The 16,208-nt window shown below is 35.5% G+C and overlaps 1 protein-coding gene across 1 annotated transcript in view; it reads right to left on the reverse strand.

The window, feature by feature from the left end:
- Positions 1-16,208, reverse strand: part of LOC107551014 (low-density lipoprotein receptor-related protein 8-like) — a 182,571-nt gene that overhangs the window by 83,182 nt on the left and 83,181 nt on the right. Inside the window, exon 3 of the mRNA XM_016232492.1 lies at positions 6,881-7,003. Coding sequence (XP_016087978.1) covers positions 6,881-7,003 — 123 coding nt within the window. The remainder of the gene's footprint in view (positions 1-6,880; positions 7,004-16,208) is intronic.

Genomic DNA, 16,208 nt, shown 5'->3' on the forward strand with positions numbered 1-16,208 from the left:
ATAGAAATTACTACTTTTATTTAGCAAGGATGCTTTAAATTGATCAAAAGTGATGATAAAGACATTTATAATGTTACAAAAGATTTCTATTTCAGATAAAAGCTGTTCTTCTGAACTTTCTATTCATCAAAGAAACCTGAAAAATTCTACTCTGCTGTTTTCAACATAATAATAATGAATATTATTATAGCAGCAAATCAGAATATTAGAATGATTTCTGAAAGATCATGTGACTGGAGTAATGATGCTAAAAATTCAGCTTTGAAATCACAGGAATGAATTACATTTGGAAATATATTCACATAGAAAACAGTTATTTTAAATAGTAAAAATATTTCAAAATTGTACTGTTTTTGCTGTACTTTGGATCAAATAAATGCAGGCTTGGTGAGCAGAAGAAACTTCTTTAAAAAAAACATGAAACTGTCCAAAAACTTTCGACTGGTAGTGTAACAAAGTCACATTATTTGACCTGCACATGTTCTCGAAAACACTGAGCTGTGTTCATAGGAGTTTGATTCTGGCCTGTGTCATTTCCTGATCTCATCCTCCTCTCTTCTACCAACTGTTTTCTGTCCTCGCTATACTATCAATAATGTGGAGAAATAATTCAAAAACAACTTGGCTCAACAGCTTCACCTTTTGCAGTCAGTAGTTGACTCCTGGCGCTTGAGCTCAATCTGATAGAGAGAAAAATCAGCACTGATGGGCGCTAAATTAAAATGCCAGCACATACCGCGTGACTAAGAAGCAATCAGGCTGCGCTGATGCCCCGCTCTGGCAGCCGGGAACGGAGCGCGTGGCCGAGAGACTGGGGCTTGGTCTTGGGCTGCAGCAGTGCTCCTGGAGTGCGGCCACATGGGAAATTACTTCAGGCAACCGCTGCCTGAAGCATGAAATTGAACCCATCCGGTGCATCTGACGGGATCCCTCCGTAATATTTAAAATAATTATGTAGCAAAACTCCTGTGCAAGGTTATAACAGGCCCAGTGGCCTTTGTCTCCTGGCTCAACTTGTCACCTATCAATATAAAAGCAACACTGATAAGAGTCTTGTGAATGACAAAATGTCAGAATGATAATGCAAACTGACAAAAACCTATGCAAATATAACATTACAAATGATTTTATATAGAGTGAGCTCACTGCTTTTCAGTATAAACACTGAAGCATTTGCTGATGCTGAAATAAGATTCTTCGTCTAACTCCACTGTAATGTCTATTCAGGGCTTTACTCATCTGCTACAAATGTTGTGTTTTAATAACCACGCTTTGTACTTACAAAGTCGAGCGAGTTTAATTAATTAGTGTGAAATGTATTACAATTATTAAACTACTCTGAACAAGCTAAAAGTGAATGACCTTTATGTCATGTCATGAAGAGGTCTGTGATTAAGCCAATTCGGGCAACAAAAATGAATAAAATCCCATTTCATGCTGTAACATTTACATGAAGACGAGGAGACCAAAACTGAAAACAGTCAGTATCGTCTCCATAACCATGTTTAAGATTTTAAAAAGCAAATTTGTGGAAATAAACTATGCCGAAGCAAGAGATACATTATGTGCATTTAGGTATCTTGTACTTTTGTAGTTTCTCTTACTTGCACTTAATGCATTTCTGTCTCAATTTTTGGATTACAAAAGCATCTAATGCAATGTCTACCTCATTTTCCTTAGTTTAAATCCAGCAGTATTTGGAGAAAAAAACAAAAAAAGCACCAACCAATTTCGAAGGAATAATGAATCCAATCAGATTCATGATCTTGTTAACATGAGATCAATCTTGTTGGAGATGGACATTTCAGAAAGCAACATTAAGGACGGAAGTTAATAAAAAAAATATCCAAAGCAGAATGTGAGAATGTTGTAGGAGAGGTTATATAAAACACACAGAAACAGAAGATTACATTTTTGAGTGTAACTAAAGAGAAACATTGCCACACATTGATTGAGGAGATTGTTTTCAGAAGCAAAGGTCTTGCAAGCATGTTGAATGTTTTCTATACTTGTGCGTTTCTTGGAAAAAGGTTTAAAGATATATTTTTATTTGCTCACCTGGAAGCCAACTACAGTCCAATGTCAAAGCCTAAGGCGACCTGTCTTTTTTTCTCCTGATTTAATCGACATCGAATGTGCAGCACTCAGTTGCTGAGTTGTGTAGAAGTGTAACTTGTTTGAATGTCCAACCATTTTAAAGCATAGCAAGAAATCAACTACATTTTTATATTTTCTCACTGAAATATGAATTATGAATTAACATGTTGTTATATGGGTGCAAAGGGTGGTTAAAAGGGCACTGTTAGGTGGTTGCTTAAAACAACAAACAAAACAAAAAAAACAAAACAGATATTTCACACTACCCTTCAAAAATCTGGGGTCATTTGGGGTTCTTTTGAAAACATTTAAATAAATCTTACCAACCCCAAATTTTTGAACAGTAGCATAATTATGAATTTTCATTGGATCAGTTCAGCTGGATCAACTTTTCTGTCATTTAACGATCACAAGTAAATGTAATTAATAATATAATCTCAAATTAATATAATTTTTTTCTCCACAATTATAATGTTGTGATTCCTATACAGTAAACAGACTTGTAGCATTTACAAAGATAAAAAAAAAGTAAAACATTTAAACTAGTTGCATTAGCAAGCACCACTAATTAAGCTTCTCACAGTCTATCATAATTCACCATAATATTTCTTGTCCAGGTCTGTATGAAGACAAAGTTTTAACAATAAACGGCAAACAGTTTGACCAGAGACCAGTACTTTATATGCAAATCCATCCTGCAACAGCTGGAGGGGCCAAGAAATGACCCTTCATCCAACCCTAATTTTCACACACAGCACTGTAAATGTGCCTTTCAAATACACACAAGCACACACTTCATCAAGCTGATTAATTGCCACCCAATCACAGCAAGGTACTCACCTCATTTTTCATAATCACGCCAGCATATGATCCCAGATTGAGTCATGTCCGCACGCTCCTGTTTATTACTTTTTAATGCAACCATAATGACTGCCCCGCTGTTCCCATTGATCAAGAGATCCCATACTGAGAAACCACAGAGCCCGGTCCGTTTTTCAATATTACTCACTTAATATTACCAGGTTGAGCACAACATGATAGTCTGCTGTAATGGCATGTCAGTACTTATATTCTGCATGACCAGAGGGAGGCTAATGCTTGGGGACTATTAGAGGCACAAAGAGGTGTTTGTGTGAAAAAGCCATGAAGAACTATGATCCATGTGACTCCGTGTGACTTTGTTCAAAGGCCTCTACATAGTTTCTCCTTCTATCAGAGCAAAGCAGAAAGCAATTTTGAAAAGCAATCGAACACAGGTAAAGGGATATTGGGAGAATGTGTCTGGATACCGTTACTAGCTTTGACCTTGGACTAGTGGGAATACTATATATTTACAGTATGTGTGTGTGTACTGTATGTCTCCAAGCTATATGAGTGCCTTTACCTCAATGCATTTGATCAGAATTTAGACATGTATGTGGGCTGATTTGAATAGACATTAACAAGCAAACCAAGCTAAAGTTTCTGCAATTCGGTGGCGGAATCCACATCGTACTTGAGACAAATGGCCGTAACACACAGAATTTCACACCTGTCCATCATATGCTGACGGTCTCTGTGGGTGGGAGCTTTGAAACTAGCACAACCTGCATCCGTTTATGGCACAGTTGTCATTACCATTCCATTTCATTTTTAAAGATATGCAAAATAAGAACATGCTGAAGGAGAGAGGCAGCATGAAGGATGCAACTTAATAATGAAGATTGGAAAATGCAAAAAAATAATTGTAGTATTCTACTTTTGCAATTTAAATTATAATTAATATCAGACATTTATCCCCAAAATATAAATAAAAAATAAATGTCTGATATTAAAATTCAACAATTATATAAATAAAAATATTACATAAATGGAAAAAAAAAATTCATACAAATACAAATGAAGAGTTCATTTGCAAAAACAGACATTTTTTAAATTGTTAAAAAATCATGTTTATTTTTAATCCTGTATTCCAATTAATATCAATCAAACTGCAGTTTGGTTGTTTTGAATAACTAATAATAACTAACTAAAAATACAGCTAACTAAACAATAAAAACATGATTTATGAAAATGAATAAAAACAGAGTTATCTGTTTGTGCAAATAAACTCTTCAAATATTAAAATCTAAAATCAATTATTTTAAATGATGTAAGTGAATTTAGGCATCACATTATAAATGTAGACTGAAATATTGATATATATTTTTCATTCAACAGTGGTGATAAATTTACAGCAATTTTAAGATAACTTTAAGTTTAAGTGAACATAAGATGATGGCAAAGGTTATACAAATGTAAAAATTTGGGGGGAATTAGCATGAACATTGAAATATCCAATTGCCATCCAAATATTACATAAATGGAAAAAAAAAATTCATACAAATACAAATGAAGAGTTCATTTGCAAAAACAGACATTTTTTAAATTGTTAAAAAATCATGTTTATTTTTAATCCTGCATTCCAATTAATATCAATCAAACTGCAGTTTGGTTGTTTTGAATAACTAATAATAACTAACTAAAAATACAGCTAACTAAACAATAAAAACATGATTTATGAAAATGAATAAAAACAGAGTTATCTGTTTGTGCAAATAAACTCTTCAAATATTAAAATCTAAAATCAATTATTTTAAATGATGTAAGTGAATTTAGGCATCACATTATAAATGTAGACTGAAATATTGATATATATTTTTCATTCAACAGTGGTGATAAATTTACAGCAATTTTAAGATAACTTTAAGTTTAAGTGAACATAAGATGATGGCAAAGGTTATACAAATGTAAAAATTTGGGGGGAATTAGCATGAACATTGAAATATCCAATTGCCATCAATACCAAAAAATATTTTAAAAATCTATGTCAGCCAATAACCAATTTGTTATTTACTGTATTGAGCATACTTAACCATCATTGAAATAGAAACTGTTATTTACTATTTTTAATTCCATTTTGTGTGAAAAAAAGTCAAATTTTGGCAAAGATAGAAAGACATCGAATATTGAACATATATGTAAAGTTAATCAGATTCTATGCATACACTGCATAATGTTCCAAATAAGCACACAATATAGCATGGTAGTATATATCTCCAAACATAACCTAGGCCTCCTTCATTCCTTCCTGGCCATGATGCTGTAGCCAGAGGAAAAACACAGCCACATAGTAGTTGATCATGTTTTCGATCTGATTTTACGATCACTGAACTGGAAGCTCCACTTTCTTTCGGATGTCAAGTAGTAAAGAAAAGTGAGACAGAAACTGCTCCTGACTCTGAAATGAAGTTACAACCGAATCAGAGCACAAGGAATGTGTGTAAAAATGTGATTTGGACGTGATCTGAGAGGACCATATCAATTACTAGTACACAAGAGAGTGAGGTATGCCAGGGGGCGTGAGCATTACTGCTGCCAATTAGCAGCTGGAGCCTAATTCAGCCAACGGCAAAATCACATCACATGGCCAGTGAGAAAGGCTCAGTCCACCGCTTAAAATAACAATTACTGAGACTGCCAAATAGCCACAGGCAATCCTTCGAAGAAAAACAAACTAAAAAGAACTGGATGCATGCAAATAAAAGTCAAAAATCCACTCATATTATCTCAGTTTATGTGCATGACAAATAGGTTCACTACAGCACAGAAGACAGTCTAAATATATGGATATGCAGTATTTACGTAGAAACCTATAGGGTGAATTAAAAATGGTGTTATTACAATAATCCAATTTGAAATAAATTAGCAATAATGGATGCAGAAACATTATCTGCCAAAAAAATATTTTAACTGCTATAAATATGTATTTTCCTGCTTTTTTATCAAGATAACACACTCATTTGAAACAAAGTGTCAAAATATCAGATATGTTCACTGGGCCTTGCCATACAAATGCGCCCTGATAGACCCTCTGCTGTCTATTATGTTGTTGAAATTAATCAAACAACAATATTAACAAGAATCGAAAGCAACTTGCTGCTCTTAATTTATTTATTTGTTTTTAATTACTGACTGTTTACTTGAATAAATACTTGGAAAACCTTGATGCAATGCTTGATAAATTAAGAAATACTTCAAGGCTACATAACACTGCTGTAATTTAATTAGTTAATATTTATATTTACACGACCATTCAAATGTTTCAGGCAATATTTTTTGGACGTTTTTGAAAGAAGTCCCATATGCTCACCAAGGCTGTTTATTTGATCAAATAGGCAGTTAAAAACAGTAATATTGTGAAATATTATTACAATTTAAAAGTTTTTTTTAATTTTAATATATTTTAAAATGTAATTTAATTCATAATAATTTTCAGAAGCCATTAGTACAAATTATTATTCAGAAATAATTATAATATGCTGATTTGGTGCCTTATATTTTCAATGTTGAAAACAGCAGAGCTTTTTTTGTATAAAACATATAATTTTTCTAGATTTGTTGATGAATAGAAAGTTCAAAAGAATGGCATTTATTGAAATGTTTTGGAAGGTTAGAAATCTCCTTACTGCCAATTTTGATCAATTTAATGCACCCTTGCCAACCAAAACTGGGAAGGAAAAAAACCTGACCCTGAACTTATGGTAGTGTAACTTTGACAATTAAATTTAATAAAATAAAATAAAAATAACAAAATAAAATATATTTTTTTTCCCATGGCACTGAAATCATATTCAAGATAAGGTGATGCTCCCCTCAAATGAAATTCGACTAAAGTTTTACATGCTTTTATTTGGACAAAAATGATCAGAATCAGTCAACAGAATAAAACACGCACACGCACTCATCCACTCAGGTTACTCACTGCAGGTGGAGTCTGCTTCATCCGAACCATCTGGACACTCAGGTTCTCCATCACACCTCCATCGGGCCGGGACACACTGCCCATTCTTACATGCAAAGTCTGTTGTGGCACATGTCTTTTTTGCTGTTGAAGAAGAGAGAGAAAGCTAAGTATAAAGCATATACTGTTAATGCTGTTTACAAAAGAGGTCTATTTGAGGTCAAAGGTCAGTTTGGATGTACTTGCTTTTTCACGTCTCTAGCTCAAGTAGAAGATGGAATGACTTTTTTCCAACAACAGTGAAACAGACCGCACTGCTAACTCTAGTCTGCAGGAGATGCCATGACAAATTTAGATCACTTGAGAAACAATAGTAGACTTGCACTTGATAACTGTTCTAGTGCCGAAATAAAGAAAAACTTGAGCAGAAAAAGCCTCACGCTTCAGATTTAAACAACAAACGGCAAGCAATATGAGGCTGAGTGCACCGTGCATCTCTGTTGTTTTTTCTTGTTGCGTTTATAGTTTAATTGGGAAGAGAGTTTGAATGAATTGAACACACAGCTCCAGCAGGAGCAATTACAAAGGCCCAGGTATGCATCACTGTGAATTTATGAACCCTTACTTTTGTTTGTGTATGTGTGTGGATAAAGACTGCTTTGTAAGAGCCTGAATGGAGAGCGGTTGATGATGTTGTCAGCTCTCTGGGAGGGAGACCAATAAGAGCTTTATCAGTCAGAGAGGACACAGTGATTTAACACCGTTCACACGTTCGACTTTTATCATGTGCATCAGTTGAACACATGCAGTGCCTGGTCTGGGTGGGTGTGCTATTCTCGAATGCCAAATATTAGTTCTGCTTTTCCTCCAATCGAAATGCTTATAGTAAATCAATCATCTGAAACAACATACTTTATTTTAAAGGTAACATGAAACATTCCAAACCTACGTTATTTCCATAATCTTATGTAATTCTAGGGAAGAATAGGACAACATCCAGAACAGACAACCAAAAAAAATGATGATGGCTTGATGACAGAAGGAATTTGTGTCATCAGATGTAAGAAAGAGATAAGTTGTTTTAGAGGCTAAACAAGCTATTACATCCTGATAAAAATGTGGAAAATGTCTATGAGATCTGATATTTTGACTTTGTGTTGTATCAGAATGTTATCTTGATAAAGTAGCAGGAAAATTCACACCAAGTCAATTATGCAAAATAGGGCCAAGAAAGTGCATTGACAATTTAACTATGCACATTGACAACAATAAAGTACAATGACTTTTCAAATGTTAAAAAGTACACACTCCCATCAAAATCTAGTATAAAACAGTTCATTTCTTTAACTGAATTAACATAAATATTAGATGAAAATCTCAACTTAAAACACACACACACACAGACACACACACTGATATAAAATATAGGGACCCTTTAAAAAAAGTCAAACAGATCAGAGGTGAAAATCATTTGCGTTGGTTTGAGAAAATGTTGAGTTGGTTTGAGAAAACGTGCAAGCTCAAGTGTTGGTTTTACTAATTCTCCTGTAGGACTGCCAATGCAGGCAGGCAGCTTCAAGCAGCCACTCATGGGATGTGCTGATTAAAAGATAGTATGTATTACAAGCAGCAAATACTTCATTATGCAGATACTCACACAAGGCACACATACATAATCATAGACTGCATGTACACTTCCATGATTTGTGAGCCATACAAAAATCATAAATAACGCACAAGGCTGTGCAAACAATAAGTGCACACACTGACATAAAACAATCATCATGAGTCATTTATAAACATCAGGCCTGTCGCTGTGCAAATGTTATTTTTTTTCTATTTCCCTGGGACTTCCAGGAATTGAGTGTGTATTAGTGTGTAAAAACAAAGCAAGAGGTGTGTGTGTGTATGTGTATGTGTGTGTGTGTGTGTGTGTGTGTGTGTGTGTGTGAGAGAGAGAGAGAGAGTTTTCTGCACAAGTAGGCAAAGCCATGACATTCCCAAGGTCCCATGCTCGAGAGACCACACTGATTACTGACGGACTGCTGATCTGTGATGGTTAGCGGTAGGTGACCTCTTTGTGTCCGCTGCCAGCGTTCCACAGATTGGGCAGTCTGCACGGGACACAACTGCAGCTCAAGGTCAGCATCCTTCAATTTTCACAAACCATTTCCTCTAAGACTTCACAGAGAACTAAGGCCGCAGTCTAAACATGCTTGACACCTTCAGCTTCCTGAAAACTGCCGAATTACCAATGCAATTTTAAAAAGCGATGGAGCAGATGGGAAATTGTCATTCAATCTACTTTAGCATGGTCTAAACAGCTACTTAAACACTATGAGCTACGCACTTTATTTGCTTATTTTGTGGTAACAAACTAATGCCTGAAGGTGATTAAGACTTGAACAGCTTTTTGAAGCAGTAGTCATTTATAAGATTCTAGGCACTCTTTGCTGGTCTAATACTTGTTAAGTTTGATGTAAAATTCAATAGTGTAAGCAGCTGGAATAAATAAATCAGTGATACCAGATCAGAGGTCTATAGCGTGTTGTTTGGGGAGGTGCTGTGATTGACTGGCTGTGGTTTATGTGGTTCTGAGTACTCGTTTGAGATAAGAGAGCCCACCTATTATAGGATAAGGCAATCGCAGAGCCATCTTGAGCAGGGCTATAAACATGGACAGGTCATAATCGTAAATGGAGTCTGTGAAGAGAGGTGCCTCAGTGGGTCACCTTTTTCTGGTGGGATCCCTTTCTTTATGCACTTGTCTGTTTCAGTCTCTCTGTCATTATAGATGGAATCGTATAACATTTTAAGCACAATGCTGGCATGAAGGCTGAGCGGTATATTGAATATTTGGACTATATTGATGATTTTGTTCGCATCATACATATAAAAATTATGAATATCTTAATAATTAAAGCTCTGGTCATTAAGAAATTAAGAAGAAAACAGTAGACACAAAACTAAGGTATAAATATAAACAAAAAATATTCCTCCTATTATTCCTCCTGAAATGGAAAACGTGATTAATAAAAAATTTTTTTACTGTGTATTAAATTATTTTTATTGTATTTTTGCATTTTATTAGTGAACATTTTAACTTACTAAGCATCAATCGCTATCATTTGAAAGTCAAATGGATTAAGAGAATAGCATTTTCATACTTAATATTTGGTTCTTTTTAATGAAAGAAAAAAGAATTAACAAATCAGCGCTTTAGAAATCAAAGAATAACATGAAACAAATATATAGCTTGTTATAAAAGGTTTGTGTATATGGCTGAAAGACAAAAATACACAGAACCATGTACAATTCATACACTACTAAATTTCCACCCACTACAATATAGTTCTGTAAGATTTGCTGCCTGTATGCGTTTCTGAGACTCCACTTGTTTAGTAACCTATACTTATAGCACACACACACTGTGAAAGGTGAAAAGCATTGTGCAGGTCTCTGTGCATGCTGAGAACTACATGTGAGCATGTGTAAGAAAGAAAGAGAGGAGGATAAAGCAAGTCAAGGGAATCTATCGATACAGTATGTGACAGAGAAATATGGGAAAGGTGAGAGAAAACACCACCCCATAAGCAACTGCATGTAAAACCTACTGGTTACATGTACTGAATGTATGTGAAGGTGTCTGTGCATTGACTGGTCAGTTCACCAGCTGCCAATGAACTACAAAGGTGCAGATGTGAGGAGATCTACAAGAACATCTGACACCCTGAAGAGAAAAAGGGCTTTTTGAAACACACACACACACGCGTGCGTGCACGTGCACGCGCACACGCACACACACACACACACACACACACACACACACACACACACACACACACACACACACACACACACACACACACACACGCACACACGCACGCACACGCACACACGCACACACAGAATAAAACATCAAATGCGAACCAACACATCCAGAAAACACCAAGGAAAGTGATGGCCATAGAATTCATTCATAGTTATACGTGTTGGAAACAGATCTAGCAATACAATATGATTAGGTATGATTATGTTAATTGCCCTGAACTGCCCTGAATTTTATGTAAATCACAATAATATTTTTGTACTAAAATATTTTTGCTAATATTTTTAATTGTTTCCATATACCGGCAAAAACATATTTTTACATATTCATATCACCATACATCTGTTTACTTTACAATATAGTTAGCCTATGTGCCATGCAAAGGAGCACGTTTCAACCTACTGCTAAACATTCTGCACCATTAAACTTAAGCTGAAATGCAACTCGTATAAACTAATTATTCACTGGCTGCTCTGCCCAGGAGTAACAGTTGAAACAAAAAAAAAACAGATTAACAGAATGGCATCAATAAGCTCATGTTTTACTTAAATTAAGTACTGTACTTTAAATAGAAATGTCTTTTTATCATTAGTTACGCAAGGAAAAAAGTCAAAACCAACCTTAACAGAATAAACTGAAATTCACTGCATTTTAACAACTGCTCCCAGATTCAAAAGCTGCTATTTTATGTCATGTTTTGAGACAACACTACTTACGACCTACTAATTTCGTATTGCCTTAAAAACAAATGATGCAGCCGAATTAAGTGCAGAATTAGTTACAAACTAGATTTAAGTTTGAACTTACGAAAGGCTGGTGCAACCCTACCCAGACTTCGCCTCAAGTAAAAGTCTAGCAAGACTAGCGACCTAATGTCACACTACATTTCATCTTCTTGCATACTACGAGTAGTGGTCAATCTCTTTTCCCCCATAGATACTACATTAAAAAAACTACAATTCTTGATTCTTGCCGTAAGAATATCAACAGTATCATGAAGTAAAATATTGCAATACTTTGAAATATTGTAGTTCCCCCACCACCTAATTCCAATGTTTGCACCTAGAAACTCAGGTATCAACTCTGGGAGTGCAAAGATGAAAAAAATTAACTAGGAATAAAATTAGAAATAATAAGCAAACAGCATGCAAAGGTAACAAGAAGATTAAGGCTGAAACCCAGGTGGATTTCAAAGGGCACAATTGAACTCCTTTGAGGAAGTGAGCAGATAAAGCCCTGTGAGCACAGCTTTACACTGACGCTTCACAGCTCAATACCACACACTAATCTGCCTCTGCTGCTTCTGTATGCAGATTGTGTGAAAGCGCCTTCATCAGACACCTCTCTCGCCTTTTTATTTAACACTTCAAGGAATTTGAGTATCTCTGTGAAAGAGGTAAGACAGAGGGAGGGAGTTTTGACGGCACACACGCACTCAAACACTCCCGAGTCAATAAACTCCCACACGTGAAAAGCTTAAATCGAGCATTTTGTCTGGTTGGAGTTTGTTCTGGAATCGCAAAATGCCTTCTTAAAGAGGAAAAAAGATAAATGCAGTGTGAAACTAGGTCCGTTTGAAAGACCAAGTGGCACAGGAGCATCTCACTGAATGGAGCATTAGGAAGTTGGAGGTAAGATGTAGTGCTACTGCTGCTGTCAGCAACTTGGCTGGAAATAAAAGTTTTCCTGAAGTGCTGATCCAGGACTAACTTCCTACAACTAAATGCAGCTAATCCATGCAGAAATATGCACACCTGGGCTTAGGTCCTTACAGCAGCAGTTCAGAATGTCAGCCATAAGCCCAGCGGCATTATATATAAGTGGAGAACATTTTTAGGGTTTTTGAAAGAAGGCACTTTCACCAAGGAAGTCACCAAGGTTGCATTTATTTGATTAAAAATAAAGTTAAACATTTTTACTTGCTAACATTAATATTGTCAAACATTATTACAATTTAAAAAACTGTTTTGTATTATGCCGTTTTAAAATATAATTTATTCCTGTGATGCAAAGCTGAATTTTCAGCATCCATTACTCCAGTCTTCAGTGTCACATGATCCTTCAGAAATCATTCAAACATGCTGATTTAGTGATCAAAAAATATTTCTTATTATTATCATAGTTGAAAATGGTTGTGCTGCTTAATATTTGTAAAAAAAAAAAAAAAAAGTGTTTTTTTGTTTTGTTTGATGAATAGAAAGATTTTATTTAAAAAAAAATATTGGCAACAGACTTTTGAGGCCAGTGAATGCAATCAGACTTTTAGGTCTTATTTTCAAATAATTCTTCTTTGAAACTATTAAAAGAACCGTTAAAAGAACCAGAATCGGAAACCAAATCATTCAATTCCTTAAGTTTCCTATTCCTGCAGCAGATTCTCAAGGGATGGAGTGTGACTGATATGACCTGAGAGAACTGAGAGAGACCTATTGATGGGAAACGGGTGAAGGAGAAAGCAGTTCCTATTAGCCTGTTTTAAGTTTGTCTATTCCTCTCTGGCTGTCCTTTCCTTCTCTCTTGCTCTATTTATCTCCATTGATTTCTGCACTGTTGATGTTTCATCTCAAACAAACAGGAGCATATCAAGCATAATCACACAGTAACCATTAGTACATAAATATTTACACTGGAATTGGTCCCTTCACTTCATGGTTTTCCCTTACTCTCTACCTCTCATTTCCCTCGGTCATCATACATTCATTTTTTTTTTTTTTAGAATCGAATCACAGGAATTAAGATGTTATTGGTAACGTTGTTGCCAGCAAAACTATCTTCAGTGTCATTCTTGGTTTTGGAGAATAGTGCCCGAAGGCACATGGTTAATGCAAACACACACAGTTGTTGTTGTTTTCGCCATTGAGGCAAGCTGAATATAATCAAACAGATCATGTCAGAGTCTGTCAAAGCAAAAGCACATTACAGTCAAGAGCTCTCATTACATGACAAATAAAGATGCTTTTTTAGTGAGAATGCATGTGAGTGCGAGCGGCATGAGAGTGAAATGATGGAGCAACACTAAATCAACTTTCAGTAATATAAAGGAAAAATTCTTGCACGGTTTCAGTTGGACCAGAGGTATAATGTGTGGTCACATTAGCATAATTTTGGGTAAAATGTGCGAGCAAAAAAATTGTCAAGATGTATGAAGCATAGCTCACACAGAAATCACTTTCAAACCAAGCAGCTTTCTGTCAGTCAAAATGACTAATTTGTGAAATTCCAGTTCACATGCATTCCTACTGAACTGACTCCATTGCAATTGCAAAATTTGCTGAACAATGGTAAACAACCACACCTTTTATTTATTTTAAGGGTTTTCTTCAACTTTGGGGACTTTTAAGTCCCACAGGATGATGATTATTAAAACATGAGATATCAATCAGCTTTTAAATTAGCTTTATGATGACAAAAGAGACAGCTATTTTATGCAAAAATGTTCAAAATGTAATTCCCATCACTCTCATTTCCACCACAGAATACGATAGTGAGAACGCTAGTGAGTGTGAGAGAAGATTTTCTAAAAATCCACAGGACCAAACGTTCCCATAGTCAAAGAAACACCCTTAAGCATAGCTTAATAGCAGGAGACATCGTAATCAATAACTGACCCACAGATTTCTGTATAATTCGAACACCCTTAACTTATATAAGTCGACATATCCACCTCCTCTTGTGTGATCTTTGTGTTTTTTTCCCCCCAAAAAAATCTCCCTGCAGCTGATTTCATTGGTCGCTCAATTCAATTACTCAGACACCTGTCAGTGAAAGTTCAGACTTCATGGATTCAGTTAAGGGTTCTGTAATACCATGGATGGATCCGATCTTGACAAACAGTAACCCTAACTATCTTGATGTGCTACCAAAGCTATACTAAGGTTAAGGTTAGGGTTAGGGGTTAGTATTTGTCTCAGTGCTGTGTAGACAATCAGCACTTTGACTAACATGACCAATGAAAACTTTAGAATCAGCTGCAGGGTGGAGTTTTCCCCTGATATTCAGAGTGTAGACCAACATATTTGTATAAATACTGCCTAATCACTCGGAACCAGCAGATAGAAAAAGTCTAATTAGTTTTAAAGGACGGTCACTTTTATTGATGTAACGCGGTCATGTTTTAGCATTGAATGCCTGGTGATGCAGTACAAGTCTGTTTAACATATGTGATCAAACTGCCACACAGGTGTTTAAGCACGTAATAGAGCAGGTGTGTGAGAACGGTATTTGTGTAGATGAAAAACAATTAGAGGCCATACACTGTATGCCAAACACCGCTGTTAGAGACTACACGCACGCACAGAGCCGAGGGACATCCCAGAGCAGTGTCCTCATTCCCTTCTCCTCTTATTTGTAATGTCTTTCCACACTCACACACACATATAAACACATTTGCTACCCACCCGCAGAGTCTCGGTCTCCTTGATAGGTCAATGTTCTATTCACATCCATCAAGCTCTCCAGCTCCTTCTACCTCTCGTTCTTTTTCTCCATTGAAATGACTAGCCCTCCAGCAGTGTGTCAGTCATAACAAGTTACTCCATCTATTTTTCCTCACCCTGTCTTTCTGTCCTGCTGTCTGTCTCACTTCGCCACTCTTGCCCCCACAGTCTATCTACCAGTCTATCTGTCTTCAATGTCGCAGTTGTTTCTGTTAGGGCTGCACGATAAATCAAAATGGAATCGAGATCGCGATTCGATGCAAACAGCTGTCATTATCGCGAACAATTATCGCAATAAAATCGTCTGCGAACTTGTCAGTGAACTACGACTATGTGTAGTAGATTCTGCTCCATCTGAAAGCACGTGATGATGATTTCCTGCTGATTACAGAACCGGCTTTTTTAACAAAATTCGCATGACAATTGCATTCGATTAATCGTGCAGCCCTAGTTTCTGTTAAAGAGAATTTATAGATCAATAATAATTTCAGCTTAGACTTAAACAGTTCTCATCAACTTCTAAGACCATTTTTTATGAACTATGATATCAATACTAATTTTATAGCTCTATACACTTACTGTACGTCAATAATAGTCTTCAGTGTCACATGATCCTTCAGAAATCATTCTGATTTATGCTGATTTGGTGCTCAAGAAACATTTCTGAATATGTTGAAAACAGCTGGATTCTTTGATGAACAGAAAATTTTAAAGAATAATTTTTTTGAATAAATATTTTGAAACAATGTAAAAGTCACTTTTGACTAATTTAATGCATATTTGCTAAGTAAAAATATGAATTACTTTTATAATAAAAAAAAACAAACAAATAAAAAAACATACTGTCCCTCTAATTTTGAGAAGTAGTGTTTCACATTTAGGAGTACGCTAGCATACAGACAGTTTCAAAGCTAATACACAGACTAAAAGCAACGAAACTCCAATTCTGAATTCATGGAGCTTTCAACAAATAGAGCCCTTAACAATGTAAAAGTCACTTTTGACTAATTTAATGCATATTTGCTAAGTAAAAATATGAATTACTTTTATAATAAAAAAAAAAAAACAAATAAAAAAAACATAC

Source organism: Sinocyclocheilus grahami, unplaced genomic scaffold (genome assembly GCF_001515645.1).
Source record: "Sinocyclocheilus grahami isolate Dianchi unplaced genomic scaffold, SAMN03320097.WGS_v1.1 scaffold412.1, whole genome shotgun sequence".
Lineage (NCBI taxonomy): Eukaryota > Metazoa > Chordata > Actinopteri > Cypriniformes > Cyprinidae > Sinocyclocheilus > Sinocyclocheilus grahami.